This window comes from Theropithecus gelada, chromosome 2, assembly GCF_003255815.1.
Source record: "Theropithecus gelada isolate Dixy chromosome 2, Tgel_1.0, whole genome shotgun sequence".
NCBI lineage: Eukaryota > Metazoa > Chordata > Mammalia > Primates > Cercopithecidae > Theropithecus > Theropithecus gelada.
The window spans coordinates 107,455,345-107,472,718 of record NC_037669.1 but is presented as its reverse complement, the minus strand read 5'-3'; the positions used below and the strand labels follow the sequence as shown (position 1 = coordinate 107,472,718).

The 17,374-nt window shown below is 42.4% G+C and overlaps 1 protein-coding gene across 5 annotated transcripts in view; it reads right to left on the bottom strand.

The window, feature by feature from the left end:
- MCCC1 (methylcrotonoyl-CoA carboxylase 1) overlaps nt 1-17,374 on the bottom strand; it is a 106,324-nt gene that overhangs the window by 72,753 nt on the left and 16,197 nt on the right. For 2 of the 5 annotated variants that reach the window (XM_025374930.1, XM_025374934.1), the window contains exons 1-2: nt 12,037-12,272; nt 7,570-7,616 (exon numbers count right to left, since the gene is read on the bottom strand). Coding sequence is in view for 3 of the 5 variants with exons in the window: in XM_025374934.1 (XP_025230719.1) it covers nt 7,570-7,613 (44 nt within the window). In the remaining 2 variants the exon portion in view is untranslated. Of the gene's footprint in view, nt 1-5,414; nt 5,552-7,569; nt 7,617-10,510; nt 10,529-12,036; nt 12,273-17,374 lie in introns of those variants that run through there. The other 3 variants (XM_025374928.1, XM_025374929.1, XM_025374933.1) reach the window with 3 other exon arrangements.

Below are 17,374 nucleotides of genomic sequence, written 5' to 3'. Positions count from 1 at the left end.
AAAAACAAGTACCAGCATATGTCTATGCTATAAAAATAAGCCAGTCTTAGAATCTTTTGCATGAAGAGGGTAACAAAACTTTGTTTTCATGCACAAGCCACACACTGGTGTGAAACTAAAGTGTCTCAGGATAGAAAGCAACAGATATTAGTCATGATATTATTACAAAAACAATAATAACCTTAAATGTATTCAATGCCAAAAATTTATATTTGGTAATAGAAACAAAATATGCGACAGATGTACACAAAGAAAAAAGCTTACAAAGTTGATTAAAGTTTATATAATTATCAGAGTATGATGATAATGCTCCTTTCATACATCTGTGAATTATTTTATATCATTCCTTAAAACTTTCACATAATCATAGCATCCCTTGAAGTAGACCACTTAGAGCACATCATTCATTCATCCCAAGACTTACTGAAGGCCTACTATGTGCCACACTTTGAGGTGGGAGCTGCCTGTACCATAGTGAACAAATGTCCCTGTCTAGGGAGAGAGACAGACATTAAACATACACTCACACACTTAATGACAACTGTGATGAACGTCATGGAGGAAAAACCAAGGGCATAAAGGCTACAGGAGGAATGCCTGATCTGGTCTGAAGGTGGTCAGGAAATGCCTAGGAGGGAAGTCAGGGGAGGCTCGTCAAGGATGATCAAGATTTTGCCTGGCAAACAGATCAAGAATGTGGAGTTGGGAACAGGAATGGAGCTGAGGTTGAGGCTCTCAGGCAGAGAAAACAACCTACAAAAAGGTGGGAGGAAAACTGGTCCATTTGAGCGACCAAAGAAAGGTTTGTGTGGCTGGAACACAATGAGCAAGGGGTCCAGAGGCCAGAGAGGATGCTGGACAGAAAGCTGGGCACAGGTTTCAAAGGGCCTATAAGACGTTAAAAAGCTTTGGGCTTTCTCCTAAGTAAGCACACAAAGAGACCATTTTAAATGTTTTTTTTGTTGTTGTTGCTGTTTTGTGTTTTTTTTTTTTTTTTGAGACTGAGTCTGGCTCTGTCGCCCAGGCTGGAGTGCAGTGGCCGGATCTCAGCTCACTGCAAGCTCCGCCTCCCGGGTTTACGCCATTCTCCTGCCTCAGCCTCCCGAGGAGCTGGGACCACAGGCGCCCGCCACTTCGCCTGGCTAGTTTTTTTGTATTTTTTAGTAGAGATGGGGTTTCACCGTGTTAGCCAGGATAGTCTCGATCTCCTGACCTCGTGATCCGCCCGTCTCGGCCTCCCAAAGTGCTGGGATTACAGGCTTGAGCCACCGCGCCCGGCCATGTTTTTTTTTTTTTTTGAGGTAAGTCTTGCTCTGTCGCCCAGGCTGGAGTGTAGTGGTGCAATCTCGGCTAACTGCAACCTCTGCCTCCCGGGTTCAAGTGATTCTCTTGCCTCAGCCTCCCGAGTAGCTGGGATTACAGGTGCATGCCACCACACCCAGTTAATTTTTATATTTGTAGTAGAGACAGGGCCTCACCATGTTAGCCACGACCTCAGGTGATCTGCCTGCCTGGGCCTCTCAAAGTGCTGGGATTACAGGCATGAGCCACAGTACCCAGCCTGTTTTTTACTTTTAACTCCACAAAACACAAATCTATTCTCATTCTAAAGAACGCGAATTATAATACAAATGCAAAGTAGCCCTTTGGTACTCCCCCTACTGCAGTCTCCTTCCAGATAGAACATCCACTATAATCAACTTGAGACATATTGTTCCATATCCATATTCCTAACTAGTCATATATGTTTATATAAACACATGCAGTTTTAGTTCTTGTTTTTACATAAATAGGATCATACTATAGTATATAATTATCTTCTGCAACTGCTTTTTCCATTAACAGTATGTCTTGGGAGCTCTTTTTCTTGCTAGTACACGTCTATACCTTATTTTGTATAACATTTGCAAAATATTCCATAGTATGGCGGTATTACAGTTCATTTAATCATGTAGCTCTTAATGCGCACCTAGGTTATAACAGCAAAAAACTGGATGTGGGCAAGGCTAAAGCAGACATTCCTGTACACAATTCTCTTAGCACATATATGTGAGCATGCCTGAAGGACAGAAACCTACAAGAATGTTTGCAGGGTTGGGTTGAAGGGTATGCATAGTTTAATAGCTTCTGGTTAATCGGCCTTGAAATGGTTTTATCAATATATATATTTCCATCAACATACCAGTTTCTAACCACCCTCATCAACAATGAATATTATCCACCTTTTAAATTACTGATAAGCTGGTGGACCATATAAAGGTTTAAAGCATTTAAGAAGAGGAGTAACTTAAGTACATTTTTATTTCATACTCTCAGTCTGACTGAAAAGCAGAAAACAGATTGTTGGCTGGGGATGGGGGACAGTTAAGAGTGGAGGTAGAGAGGCTACTTAGGAGGCTGCAGCATTTGGTCAAGCAAGGGGTGATAAGTGGGGCCGGGCATGGTGGCTTATGCCTATAATCCCTATAATCCCAGCACTTTGGGACAACATAGTGAGACATTATCTCTACAAAAAAATTTAAAAAATTAGCCGGCCATGGTAGCAAGTGCCTGTAGTTCAAGCTACTCAGGAGGCTGAGGTGGGAGGATTGCTTGAGTCTGGGGGGTTGAGACTGCAGTGAGCTGTGATTGTGCCACTGCACTTCAGCCTAAGTGACAGAGTGAGACCCTGGCTCAAATAAAAAGAAGGTGATTGTCGCTGTGAGTTAAGTTATAGGTGGGACGGGGTGGAAAGAAGTGGAAAGAAAGGTTTGGGAAATACAATTAACAGTACTTGGTCATTTACTAGATGAGGGGGGAAGGATGTAGAGTGCGAAAGAAGACAGAAAAATGTTCAAAGACTTCTAGATCTCTGACATTATTGTTTTTATTAGCAATGGTGTTGTCCGCTGCGGGGTTAGGGAATTCTGTAAGAAATGCAGGTTCAGTACAGGTGAAGGGTCATGAGTTCAATTTCAGTCACACTAGTTTGGTATCTGTGACAATAACAAAGTGGAGATGTTGAATGGGCAGTTGGATATACATGTATCATGCTCAAAAGAAAGTCTGGGCTACAAATAGAAATTTGTTTCTCAAAGCTACAGGAGTATTTAAAATGATCCAGAATGAGAGTATACACTGAGAAAAGAGGGCCAAGGACCAAGTCCCAAGAAACTTCAACATAAGGTTCTGGTAGATGGGTAGGGTCCAGAGAAAGGACACTGAGAGAACACAAGAAGGCAAGAAGCTGAGAAAGCCATGAGAACTTATTTCTAAAAGAAGGGAGCAGTGTACAAGTTGTTAAATGCTGCTGAGGGGTAGAGTCAGCTCAGTCCTGGAGACTCCACTGGATTTTGGGACACGGATATTATCAGTCTAGTAGAGAGTGGTTGAAGACCCATCATTGAAAAATGGAAGATCCTTTTCTTTTTGACATAGGAATGTCTCCTTTTGCTTTATGTTTTATTAATACTGTTAATTGATAAATCATAATTATATGCATTTATGGGGTACAATGTGATGTTTTGCCACATGCAATGTGGAATGATTGAATCAAGCCAATTAACCTAGCCATCATCTCACTTACCTACTATTTTTCACGGTAATACATTTAAAATTTACTCTCTTATTTTGGGAATTTTTTTTTCTTTGACATGGAGTTTCACTCTTGTTGCCCAGGCTGGAGTGCAATGATACGATCTCAGTTCACTGCAACCTCCGCCTCCCGGGTTCAAGCGATTCTCCTGCCTCAGCCTCCCAAGTAGCTGGGATTACAGGCATGTGACACCACACCCAGCTAATTTTGTATTTTTAGTACAGACGGGATTTCTCCATGTTGGTCAGGCTGGTCTCGAACTCCTGACCTCAGGTGATTCACCTGCCTTGGCTTCCCAAAGTGCTGGGATTACAGGCGTGAGCCACTGTGCCCAGCGGGGGAAATTCTTAAAAAGACAAGAGAAGGGATCCAGAGGGACTGACCTTCGATGGGAAAAGATGGATGCAGATGTAACTAAGACAGCAGATTCTGTGTCAGGAAGCTCAATTTTATTTTCTCTGTGAAATCAAGATCATCTGCTGCAAGTAGGTGGTGGAGGGAGAACTGGAGGTTGGCATGAAGAGAAACAGGTTTGAAATACTCATTGGACACAATGAGAAAAAAAGTGGCTAGAGAGCCACAAGGGCCTGCTGTACAGTGATAAAAGCCCGGGTGAGGCTGCTCATCATGAATTGATGCTAGTGCTTGGAGTCTTGCTGCAGGCATAATGAAGGCCAACAGTTGAATTCACCCATACTTGGAGTTATTTCTGGTGGATAAAAGCTAGTGATAGGCTGGGCGCAGCGGCTCACACCTGTAACTCAGCACTCTGGGAGGCCAAGGTGGGTGGATCATTTGAGGCCAGGAGTTCGAGACCATTTTGACCAATGTGGCGAAATCCTGTCTCTACTAAAAATACAAAAAATTAGCCGGGCATGGTGGTGCATGTCTGTAATCCAGCTACTCAGGAGGCTGAGGCATGAGAATCACTTGAACCCGGGAGGTGGAGGTTGCAGTGAGCCAAGAACACCCCGCTACACTCCAGCCTGGGCAATAGAGTGAGACTCTGTCAAAAACAAAAACAAAACGAAAAAAAAACTAGTAATAACTCACTCATAACATTCACGAACTTCAGGGAGTTGGGTCTTTTTAGTTATAATTTTACAGATGAAGCAAGGCTGAGAAACATGAAGTGACTTGGCTAAGATCACTCAGCCAGTAAGTAGCAGTTGCTAAGAACAGAGCCTGGATTGGCTGGGTGCGGTGGCTCACGCCTGTAATCCCAGCACTTTGGGAGGCTGAGGCGGGCGGATCATGAGGTCAGCAGATCAAGACCATCCTGACTAACACGGTGAAACCCCGTCTCTACTAAAAATACAAAAAATTAGCTGGTCATGGTGGTGGGTGCCTATAGTCCCAGCTACTCGAGAGGTTGAGGCAGGAGAATGGAGGCAAGAGAATCGCTTGAACCTGAGAGGCGGAGCTTGCAGTGAGCTGAGATCAGGCCACTGCACTCCAGCCTGGGCAAGAGAGCAAGACTCAGTCACAAAAAAAAAAAAAAAAAAGAACAGAGCCTGGATCTTTCTCCTCGTATATAGGGAATGTGGACATGAGCTACTCAAAGTGTAATCAGTGGATCACCAACATTCTGTGAACTGTTTTAACTGATCCTCAAGGAGATAAAGACCTTCCCTGTAAATCAACTGTTCTACTAAGCACACCGCTTAGTTCAACTATGTTGTATCTGAAAAATGTTCCCAAGAATTATCAGTAAGAGTTTGAACTTACCTACTTCAACCCTGTTAACAGTAGCAAATATCAACTGTCATCATAAAGAACTGAAATACTGACACAGTAAATGAATAAACGTAAGACGTGGCTTCCAATTTTTAACACATACCATATCTACATGCATGGAATTCCTGTCAGCCTCACTATAAACTGCCACAGACTGTACACCCAGTTTTCTGGCTGTGCGCATCACCCTGCAGGCAATTTCTCCTCTGTTTGCAATGAGGACCTTGGTAATGTTTCTTCCTGTTTAAAACACCATGAAAATCACACAGAAATGTTACTGGAGAGCAAAGAACGAGAATGAGAATACGATATTAACTGGCTAATAAGGACTCGAACTGGTAAGTTCAGACTTTTTGGTAAAACTAGCATAACTGAGCCCAAAATGACCACTTTAACTAATATTAAACAGTGCACTTCTTTTCACTAAAATTCAAGGTACTCATTAACATAAATTACTCAGCCTTTTTAACTTAAAATACAAAGCAACACAAAATAAAATTAAAAGATGCTTTGTTATGCCAAGGATCAAATTATAATAGTGCTAAAAATTATCATCATTAATAATAACGAATCTTTATTTTATTTATTTATTTATTTATTTATTTATTTTTGAGACAGTGTTTTGCTCTTGTCCCCCAGGCTGGAGTGCAATGGTGCGATCTTAGCTCACTGCAACCCCCACCTCCCAGGGTCAAGCAATTCTCCTGCTTCAGCCTCCTGAGTAGCTGAAATTACAAGTGCCCACCACCACGCCCAGCTAATTTTTATATTTTTAGTAGAGACAGGGTTTCACCATATTGGCCAGGCTGGTCTTGAACTCCTGACCTCAGGTGATCCACCCGCCTTGGCCTCCCAAAGTGCTGGGATTACAGGTGTGAGCCACCACACCCGGCCAATAATAACTAATCTTTAATAAGCACTTTCTGTGCCTCAGGTCCTGTGCTAAAGACTCAACATTGACTTAAATTTTCACAATAATCCTAATGAAATAGATACTATCATTGTTATCTCAATTTTAAAGATGAAGAAACTAATGCTAAAAGAGTTATTATTTTCCCAAAATTACACAGCTGAAGGAAGAATTCAGGATTTCAACCTAGATCTGCGTCACTCCAGAATTTAAGGTCTCAGTTACTCTGCTTCTCTGCCTCTACCCCTGTGTACACAGGTGTGTGTGGTTCTCCTGCAACACAAGTGACTCTTGTACCAGTCTACTGGCATGGCACCATAATGACAAGCTACTGCATATATAAAATGTACTTCTAATATCACACATGAAATAAATGTTCTTTGACAGTTCATAATAAAGTTATTTATTAAATAGAATCCATAGGCTCAACATAATAAAGTTATTTCTTCTTTAAAAAAAAAATAAGGTTGCACCTAATTCAAAAGTGTTTTTCCATGGGGCTCTATAGAGCCCAAGAGTTGTCACAGGGGCTGATAGATGACATATGTATGACTGTGGGCAGGGGAAGGAGAGCAGGGTAGGGAAAGGGTTATACCCAATCAGCTGGAAGTTATACTTTATTACACTTTTATATGTTTTATAGTTGGGAATTCCATGTTAAAGTTTATTTGGAAAAAAAGGTTTTGCTACTTAAAACAGCTTTTTCAAAGCACTGCTTTAGACCATCGTAGTTATGATTTTCCAATGCAATACACTAAGAGGGTCAAACAGACAGAAAGAACAACACGAATATAAAATGTTCTCCATTATTGCCCTCTGTATTTTATTTATTTATTTATTTTACTTTTTTTTTTTTGAGACAGAGTCTTGCACTGTCACCCAGGCTGGAATGCAGTGGCATGATCTTGGCTCACTGCAACCGACGCCTCCCGGGTTCAAGTGATTCTCCTGCCTCAGCCTCCCAAGTAGCTGGGATTACAGGCACCCGCCACCACACCTGGCTAATTTTTGTATTTTGTAGTAGACACAGGGTTTCGCCATGTTGTCCAGGCTGGTCTCGAACTCCTGACCTCAGGTGATCCACCCACCTCAGCCTCCCAAAGTGCTGGGATACAGGCATGAGCCACTGCACCCGGCTGCCCTCTGTATTTTAGACTTAACAGCAAGAGAGATTTGATATAAAAGAGGTGAAAACCATGACTTAACACTTCCTAGAAAATTATCATGAAAATCCAAATTTTATGATAACTAATTCTACTATGCACACATTAAGGGATTAAACAGTTCCCTTTCTTAAACACTTCCAATCTGAAGCAAAATCAAACAGAACAACAAAGTCTGTCAGTACCTGTGGTTGTTGTGTACTTCATGGTTCTTTGCCTCCACACCCATGTCCTATAACATAAATCCAAAAGGAATTATAATTAAACAGAATAGGCAACGCAATTGTTCTTTCAAAAGAATTTCAGTTTCTTAAAACATGAAACCTTAAGTCAACTAACAGTGCTTTAGTAAGGCTTTCTTAGTGGGTAGAAAACTAATCTAGAACTCAAGAGTTAGAGATCTGGCTGTTTTCCCTCGTACTACCTGTCCTTGAATGAGTCACCTAGCTGCTTGTTCCTGAGGCTGGCATAAGACCACAGAGTCAGAGATGATTAAACAACCAAGGTATACCAACATCATCTAGTTTAGTTTTTTTGAAACCTTTTTGGCTACTACTCACAATACAAACCACCAAGGACACACACTTAATGAAAACAGATGTTTTGTTAAAAATGACTTATTCTGCCTTTTGGCACTTTCAGTTGTATCCTATTTTATTAAAATACATTGGTCAATCTACAGTTGGAAAAATACCAATGAAGTTGAAACATGAGACATGTTTAAAAAGTAAGACCAGAGAAATAAACGGAAGTTAAACAGGGGCAGCAGAAAGAATGTTGGCTGTGGGACCAGAAGAGCTGCGTTCTCATCCGAGTCCCTCCAATGACCAGCTTGCCCAGAGTCGAGTCACTTTACATCAGTGTTTCTCAAACTTTTTTTCATTATTACTCTCCTAATGAGAAAACTTGTAAAAGATTTTATTCCTTGCAGGAAGGGTGGGATAAGGTTGAGCTTAGGTAAGCCGTAAACCATGAAAAAAATCTACGATTTTCTGGCTCTCCCAAGAATCAATTTCCACCCTTCAGCGGTGATATCATCCCAGTTGAGGATGCAAGATTTAATATCTTAGGCTTCAGTGTTCTCACACACGAGATGAGACTGTAAGAGGTGATCTTGAAGGTACCTCTCAGTTTTACAAGGATTATATAATGCTATTCCAAGTCCTTGTACTAAAATGAAATGAAGAAATGGGGAGACAAGATGACTTGAGGTGTCTTAACGAGGTAGAAATCTCAACAATTTTTAAGTTTCATGATACCTGTTTATAAAATAAGGTAACAATGAACCATTAACCAAGAGCTGACAGAAAACAGGCCAGATTCACTTTAGGAACAAAAAAGTATAACGTCTATTAAGTTTCAGCTAAAGAGGATAAGCGGGCTGGGCGCGGAGGCTCACGCCTGTAATCTCACCACTTTGGGAGGCTGAGGCTGGGGGATCACCTGAGGTCAGGAGTTCGAGACCAGCCTAGTCAATATGGTGAAACCCCATCTCTACTAACAATACAAAAATTAGCCAGGTGTGTTGGTGTGTGCCTGTAATCCCAGCTACTTGGGAGGCTGAGGTAGGAGAATCACTTGAACTTGGGAAGCAGGGGTTGCAGTGAGTGAAGATCACACCACTACACTCCAGCCTGGGCGACAGAGTTAGACTCTGTCTCAAAAATAAATAAATACATAAAAATTTTAAAAATTTAAAAAAGCATAGGCAGGGAAACCAACAAATTACAGAAGCAATTCCACCTATCTTTTTGTCTATACCTGGAAGATGTGGTTATAAAGGACTAACTAACCATTTTAGGTTATTCACAAAGCACAAGATAAAAGCACAGCATGTGCATTAGAAACTATGTAACTAGGCAGTAGTATATACATACTATGTATATGACTATGTAGTTGAGCAGGACTAGTATTTCACTGGAGCCAAGATGCCGGAGACACCTACACATCTATATGCATCTATACACTCACTGCCCTACAGTGCACACTTAGATGCTGCCATCCATGAGGAGCTGCTGGGGAGACCCACAGCTTTGGCAGGAGAGTTCCATGAGCTGGCTTCCTCAGGAGGCTGCTGCTTTCCCATACCTTTCCATTTGAGCTGACCTTACCTTCTTGATCATGAAGGAGGGGGATCATCTTTTCTGATCTTTATGAGGTATTTTCTAGCTCATAGCATCATCTTCCCTTCACATTCTTCAGATAGGCTTCTGATACGTTTCAAGGCCTATTCTGGGCAGATTTATCTATTAAATCGTTGTTGGTTGGTAAAGGTAGCTTAAGACTGATTAAGTTTCAAGGCTACTGTTGACCTAAAGCTTTCTTTTGCAATCTTCTAGTGAAGACAGAAGAAGGGAGGCAGTGAGAAAGAGGGGGAGGGAGGGAGGAGGAGGGGGGTTGGGGGGAGAGAGAGAGAGAGAGAGAGAGAGAGAGAGAGAGAGAAAGAGAGAGAGAGAGAGCGCCCACTTAACTATAATCCTCTACCCCAACAATGTTCTGATCATCTATTCCATTTTCACAATTATCTAAGCTGCAACTTAAAAACAATGGCTTAAACAAGATTAAGAAGCTGCTTCCCTGATTCAAGGTGGCTCTATACCAGCTTATTGTCATGTAATTCTGCCACTAGAAATTATTTTCTCTGAGCTACTAGAGATTCATAACATAAAAATAGTGTAAACTATCTGCACTATTAAGATTTTTTTTTTTTTTTTGAGATGGGATGTTACCCAGGATGGAGTACAGTGGTGTGATGATGGCTCGCTATGGCCTGGAACCCCTGGGCTCAAGCCATCCTTGCCCTCCTCATCCTCCCAAGTAGCTGTGGCTACAAGTGTGTGCCACTATGCCTGACTAATTTTTTAACGTTTTGTAGAGATGAAGCCTCACTATGTTGCCCAGGCTCGTCTTGAACTCTTGAGTTCAAGCAATCCTCCCACCTTGGATCTCACAGTGCTGAGAAAGTGCTAAGAATACAGGCATGAACCAACTCTCCTGGTGAAGAGTTTTACTTCTATAAGCCATTAACAACTCTAACACTCTCCACAGTGACATACTTGAGGACAGTTCTATAGACAATAGCTAAGCTTTGAAAGGGAAGAGAGAAAATGGGTCTATGGTACTAACCTGAAGAGCCCTGGAAACCTAAGAAAAGAAAAACCAGAAGAACAAGAAGAACATTAACATTACTTTCACCAACTTTTTTGTTTGTTTGTTTGTTTTAGATGGAGTCTCACTCTGTCACCCAGGCTGGAGTACAGTGGCGCAATCTCAGCTCACTGCAAGCTCCGCCTCCTGGGTTCACGCCATTCCCCTGCCTCAGCCTCCTGAGTAGCTGGGACTACAGGCGGGACTACAGGACTACAGGCGCGCACCACCACGTCCGGCTAATTTTTTTTTTTTTTTTTTTTTAGTAGAGACGGGGTTTCACCGTGTTAGCCAGGATGGTCTTGATCTCCTGACCTTGTGATCTGCCCGTCTCGGCCTCCCAAAGTGCTGGGATTACAGGCGTGAGCCACTGCGCCCAGCCAACTTGCCACAATTTTCTTATGTTTCTCCTGAGCACTCCTAAAATTAAGTAACTAAAAAGGGTATCTACAATATTTCTGGAAAAAGCAAGCAAACGTTCATTTAAATGGTTGAGTTTGCGTTTATAGACTGATTTTATGTACGAGATTGTGCTTAAATCTCATTCCATGAGTTAATTCATTTAATTTTCACAACCCAAAGTACTAGTATCATCTCCAAGGTGAGAAAATTAAAGAAGAAATATTAAGTAACTTACCCAAAGTCACACACCTACTGAGTAGCTAACTAAGCTAAGACCCCAGCCTTGACTGCAGAGTCTGTGCCGTTGAACACTAAACTGTCAAGCTTTCCAGAATGATGGAGGATGATAACCATGAAGCAAAAGAAGACAAAGAAGCAAGCTATCTACAAGCCTGAGGGTGTTTCCACTGCCAGAGTTATTGCCACCAAAGCTTAGAGCTCAAAATTTGAAACAGAGCTGGAGTCAGGTGAGCTAGACTGTGTCATCTGATAGCGTTGTTCAAACTTGGGTACAAGAGTTTTTGACAAAATAATTTCCCAGCTCTGTGGAAGGTACATTTGCTCTTCTTGACAACTTTATTCCTTCTAACAATGAGAATGAACTTCAGGAGTCTTTCTCTGAACTGGACACCTGATGGGGCACAACTGAACTGAAAAACGCTTTGAGGGCATCCTGGCCCCATTTCTTAATAGCTGTGTTCCACTGAGCAAGTCGTTGATCCCTTCGGGCTTCCCCGGAACCGGATTATAACAACACTCCCACCTAAGAGGTGCTGCGAAAGCCCGATGCAAACGGCTACGAGCTGCAGCGACGGCGAGGGGAGCCTGGAGGATGGTGGACCCAGTCCTCAGAAATGGAAAACCGAAGCCAACGGCGCGCTGAAGCGTGGATGTGCGGAAGCGGAGAGAAAGGGAAGGACTGGTGGGGATGTCTTCCTCCCGACGCCGTGACTGCCAGCAGACCCGCCCCCCGAAAGTGGCTGGGGTTTTTCTACCGTTCTCCCCACCCCGACCCTGGGTCCTGCCGCACCTCCCACCGCTCACTCGGGTCAGTGCACCCTCGCTCCCGCTTCTGCCCACTGCGCCACGGCCCCTCCACCCACCTCGGCGGCAGGAGCAGGCTCGGGAGACGATGCCACCGGTTCCTCTCCGCCGCCACCAGCAGCACCGACACCGCAGAGGCTGCCGCCATGTCCCTGGAGCCCGGCCGCGCAGCGACTCCCCAGCACAGAGGCGGCTGCGTCCCACAAGCCAAACCCTCCTCTTCACTCCGAAGCCTCGTGACCCCCACCGGCCACCGTCGGAGCCTGAGCCTAGCTTTGGGCTGATCTAAAAATGTGAGGGAGTCTCCAGGAACACCAATCAAAGACCAGAGCCCAGCTTCAGTAGCGACGATTGGACAGTCTGGCCACGTGCTCGTGGGGGTGTGGCCTTTATTTCTGCGCCCCGTGGGTCCTGGGCGGACTTAGGCAAGGGTGTTCACCGTCCTCCGCCTCCTGGTGCCCTGTCACTGTTTCTTACTACAGCCCGTGTAGTTCTTTTCTCTCGTCAGCTTCTGGAAGAAGAACCCTGGGGAAGAAGCCAAATGCGGATGGACAGCAGGATACACAATTCTCTAGTGCTCTCGGGGATGAAAAAATAAATAAATAAGCTAAAGTGAAAATCTTTAAACCACCTGAGCTTAAAACAGGTGTTCTAACGGACTATTGGGAAAAAAAGGACGTCAAAGAGCAAACTGAGGAATATCGAGAGAATAAAGAAACTGTAAACACTACATGCAGATGCTTCATGAGGAAAGCAGGAGGGAGAAATTAGGGAAGATAAATGAAGAAATAAATGAATTCAGGAAACCAATTTCAAAGGACTAGTAAACCCACAGGTTCACAAAAAATAAAATAGTTATCTAATCAGAAATAGAGAAAAATGTACATTTGACATGATTTAAAAAACATAAGCGGGGTAAAATCACAGACATAGAAAACAAATTATAGACTTGTAAGATGCTAATTTTGCTTAACTTCAAGTGAACTTAAAACTCTGGATGACCGAGGCGGGCGGATCACGAGATCAGGAGATCGAGACCATCCTGGCTAACATGGTGAAACACCGTCTCTATTAAAAATACAAAAAATTAGCCGGGCTTGGTGGCAGGCGCCTGTAGTCCCAGCTACTCAGGAGGCTGAGGCAAGAGAATGGCGGGAACCCGGGAGGCGGAGCTTGCAGTGAGCCGAGATCGCGCCACTGCACTCCAGCCTGGGCAACAGAGCCAGACTCCGTCTCAAAAAAAAACAAGAGAAAAAGAAAAATAGAAAATAAAACTCTGGATGAAATGGATGATGTTACAAGAAAATACAATTTATCGACCGGGCGCAGTGATTCACGCCTGTAATCCCAGCACTTTGGGAGACCAAGGGGGGTGGATCACGAGGTCAGGAGATCGAGACCATCCTGGTGAACATGGTGAAACCCCGTCTCTACTAAAAATACAAAAAATTAGCCGGGCGTGGTGATGGGCGCCTATAGTCCCAGCTACTCGGAGGCTGAGGCAGGAGAATGACCTGAACCCGGGAGGCGGAGGTTGCAGTGAGCCGAGATCGAGTCACTGCCCTCCAGCCTGGGCGACAGAGCCAGACTCCGTCTCAAAAAATAAATAAATAAATAAATAAAATAAAAATACAATTTATCAAAATAGATCCTGGAAGAGACAAAATTTAAGCAAACCATTACCATAGAAAAAATAGAGAAGTTTATCAAAGAACTATCCTTGCTACCACCACGACCCACTTTCACTTTCGCCTTCACCCCTAAAAGTTACAAAAGCCCTCCATGTCTTGCAAGAAAATTCCACACAAATGAGTAGTTGACTAAAATGCTATTAATTCTGTCAGAGCACAAAAAAGATGGAAGTCTTCCAAATTCTTTTAAAAAAGTAAACATAACTTTGATACCAAAATCAACAAAGATACCATGCACACACGCACGACAGACCAGTTTCACTTATAAGTATCAGTGGAAAAATTCTAAATAAAATATTAACTGCTCTGGGTGCTGTGGCTTATGTCTTGTAACCCCATCACTTTGGGAAGCCAAGGTAGGAGGACTGCTTAAGCCTAAGAGTTTGAGACCAGCCTGGGCAACATAGTGAGACCCCCATCTGTACAAGAAATTTTTTAAAAAACCGGGCGTGATGAGGCACACCTGTAGTCCCAGCTACTCGGGAGACTGAGGCAGGATCAATTGAGCCCAGGAGTTTGAAGCTGCAATGAGCTCTTATCATGCCACTATACTCCAGCCTGGGTAACAGAGTGAGAGAACATCTCTAAAAAAAAAGCAAAAAAATTAACTGAAGTATCCTGTAGCATATGAAAAGAATAACACACTGTAAATAGGCAAGGTTTATTCCAGAAGTGTAAGGATGATTCACTATTAAGAAATCAATTAATAAAATGAATCATATTAATAGTTTAAAAGAGAAAAAAATCTTATTATATTCACAGATGCTTAACAGATCACTGACAAAATCCGACATTCATTCTAGATTTTAAAACTCAGTAACTCAAAAAGTGATTGGGACCAGTGATTAGCCCTTTGGGGAAAAAAGTTGGATCCCTGCTCACTTCTTACGCCTAACACCAAAATACTCCAAGTGGATAAAAGATTAAATATAAAAGGTGAAAGCATAAAAGTGCTAGAAGACATTATGGGAGGTCTTAGAGCAGAGAAAGTTTTTCCTCTTCTTCTTCTTCTTCTTCTTCTTTTTTTTTTTTTTTTTGAGAGTGTCGCCCAGGTTGGAGTGCAATGGCATGATCTCGGCTCTCTGCAACCTCCACCTCCCAAGTTCAAATCATTCTCCTGTCTCAGCCTCCCAAATAACTAGGATTACAGGCATCCGCCACCATGCCTAGCTAATTTTTTGTATTTTTAGTAGAGACGGGGTTTCACCATGTTGGCCAGGCTGGTCTTGGACTCCTGACTTCAAGTGATCCACCTGCCTTGGCCTCCCAAAGTGCTGGGATTACAGGCATGAGCCACTATGCCCAGCCAGAGAAAGCTTCTTTAAATATAACACAATACTCGGAGGCTATAATGGAAAAAAAAAGGAAGGATAACTTCAACTACGTGAAAAAGTTTTAAAATCTGCACAGCAAAACATACACATAAAGTCAAACGGCAAACAGAATAATTCTGCAACTCTTATCACAGATGAAAGGCTACTTTCCTTAATATATAAAGAACTATAAATCAATAAGAAAAAATCTATAATGAAAGAGAAAATGGTCAAAGAATATGAAGAATTCACAGAATAGAAAAAGTAAGTAAATATAAAACCCACTTAATCTCATACCATAAAAGAGAAATACAAAATAAAACTATAATGATACACCACACTTCACCTATCATATTAGCAGATAACATAAAGTTAAGCACACTGTAATTAGTGAGGGGTGTGGGAATATTATTACACTTTACTGTTGCAAGTAAAATTTGGCACAACCATTCTGCATAGCACTTTTACAATATTTATCAAAAATGCAAATTCACAAACTCTTTGATCTAGCAAAAATATTTCTTGGAATTCACCTACAGTTATACCCATAGATGTTTGAAATGATATATGATTAAGGAAATTTTTTATAGCGTTGTTGGAAATAGCAAACTAATTAAAGAAACTAGTTACATAATGTACATGCAGGCCAGGCATAGTGGCTCACGCCTGTAATCCCAGCACTTTGGGAGGCTAAGGTAGGCGAATCACCTGAGGTCGGGAGTTCGAGACCATCCTGACCAACATGGAGAAACCCCATCTCTAGTAAAAATACAAAATTAGCTGGGCGTGGTGGCGCATGCCTGTAATCCCAGCTACTCGGGAGGCTGAGGCAGGAGAATTGCTTGAACTCGAGAGGCGAAAGTTGTGGTGAGCTGAGATCATGCCATTGCCCTCCAGCCTGGGCAACAAGAGCAAAATTCCATTTCAAAAAAAAAAAAGTACATGCAGAAAAACAATGAATTACTATGCAGTAATTGAAAAAGAATGAGAGAGCAATATGTACTCATAAAACACTGATGAGTGAAAAAAGCAAAATAAAAAACTGTGATTATTATTTCATCGTTTATGTAAAAGTAGGAGAAAGAAAATTCCCATATGCTTATACATGTGGAAATATCCTCTAGGCAAGAAAAGTTGTTGTCTTGAGGACAGAAACGATGGAGGTGAACATTTACTGTACACATTTTTGCATCTTTTGCATTTCGTACCTTAGGCCTGTATTAGCTATTGTGAAAGTTGTCATAATCAAAATGGAGTCACTAATGGTAAAAAGAAAAAAGAAAAAAAAAAAAAAAAACTCTTACAAATAGAGCTGGGGAAGGCTACGAAGAGAGTGTTTTCATGCTTGTATTCCTGATAACAAAAAGTGTCACAAAAGACCGCCAAAACTGGCCTGGCATGGTGGCTAACGCCTGTAATCCAAGCACTTTGGGAGTCCCAGGTAGGTGGATCACCTGAGGTCAGGAGTTCAAGACCAGCCTGACCAATATGGTGAAACCCTGTCTCTACTAAATACAAAAATTAGCCGGGTATGGTGACGGGTGCTCATAATCCCAGCTACTTGGGAGGTTGAGGCAGGAGAATAACTTGAACCTGGGAGGTGGAGGTTGCAGTGAGCTGAGATCGCGCCATTGCACTCCAGTATGAGCAACAGAGTGAGACTCTGTCTCATTAAAAAAAAAAAAAAAAAAAAAGACTGCCAAAAACCACAACCTTGCACAAAGGCCATCACAACCTTACACAAAAATTACTTCTGCAAGAACATGTGTCCAGCAACTGCCTATGGAACCCTGGACTGGCATTACCCATGTTATTCATCTTTGTAGCCAAGGATAATTATTTCAAAACAATTACATAATACTCTTCATGTTTTCCTTTAAAACGCTTACTCCCATTGCAATGGCTTTTTCCAAAATAAATCTTTTTCTTTTATAAAACCTCTCTCTGTTCCTTATTTAGGCTGATACTATAGAAAAATACATAATTTTAGAATGTTTTGTTTTGCTATAACTTCAAACTTACAGAAAAGCTGCAAGAATAGTACCCTTCACCTAGATTTCCCAAATGTTTCTTTTTTCTTTTCTTTCTTTTTTTTTTCGTTCGAAACAGAGTCTTGCTCTGTCGCCCAGGCTGGAGTGCAGTGGTGCAATCTCGGCTCACTGCAACCTCAGCCTCCCAAGTTCAAGCAATTCTCCTGCCTCAGCCTCCTGAGTAGCTGGGATTGCAGGCGAGTGCCACCATGCCAGGCTAAATTTTGTATTTTTAGTAGAGGTAGAGTTTCACCATGTTGGCCAGGCTGGTCTCGAACTCCTGACCTCAGGTGATCCACCCGCTGTAGTCTCCCAAAGTGCTGGGATTACAGGCGTGAGCCACCACGCCCAACCCAAATGTTT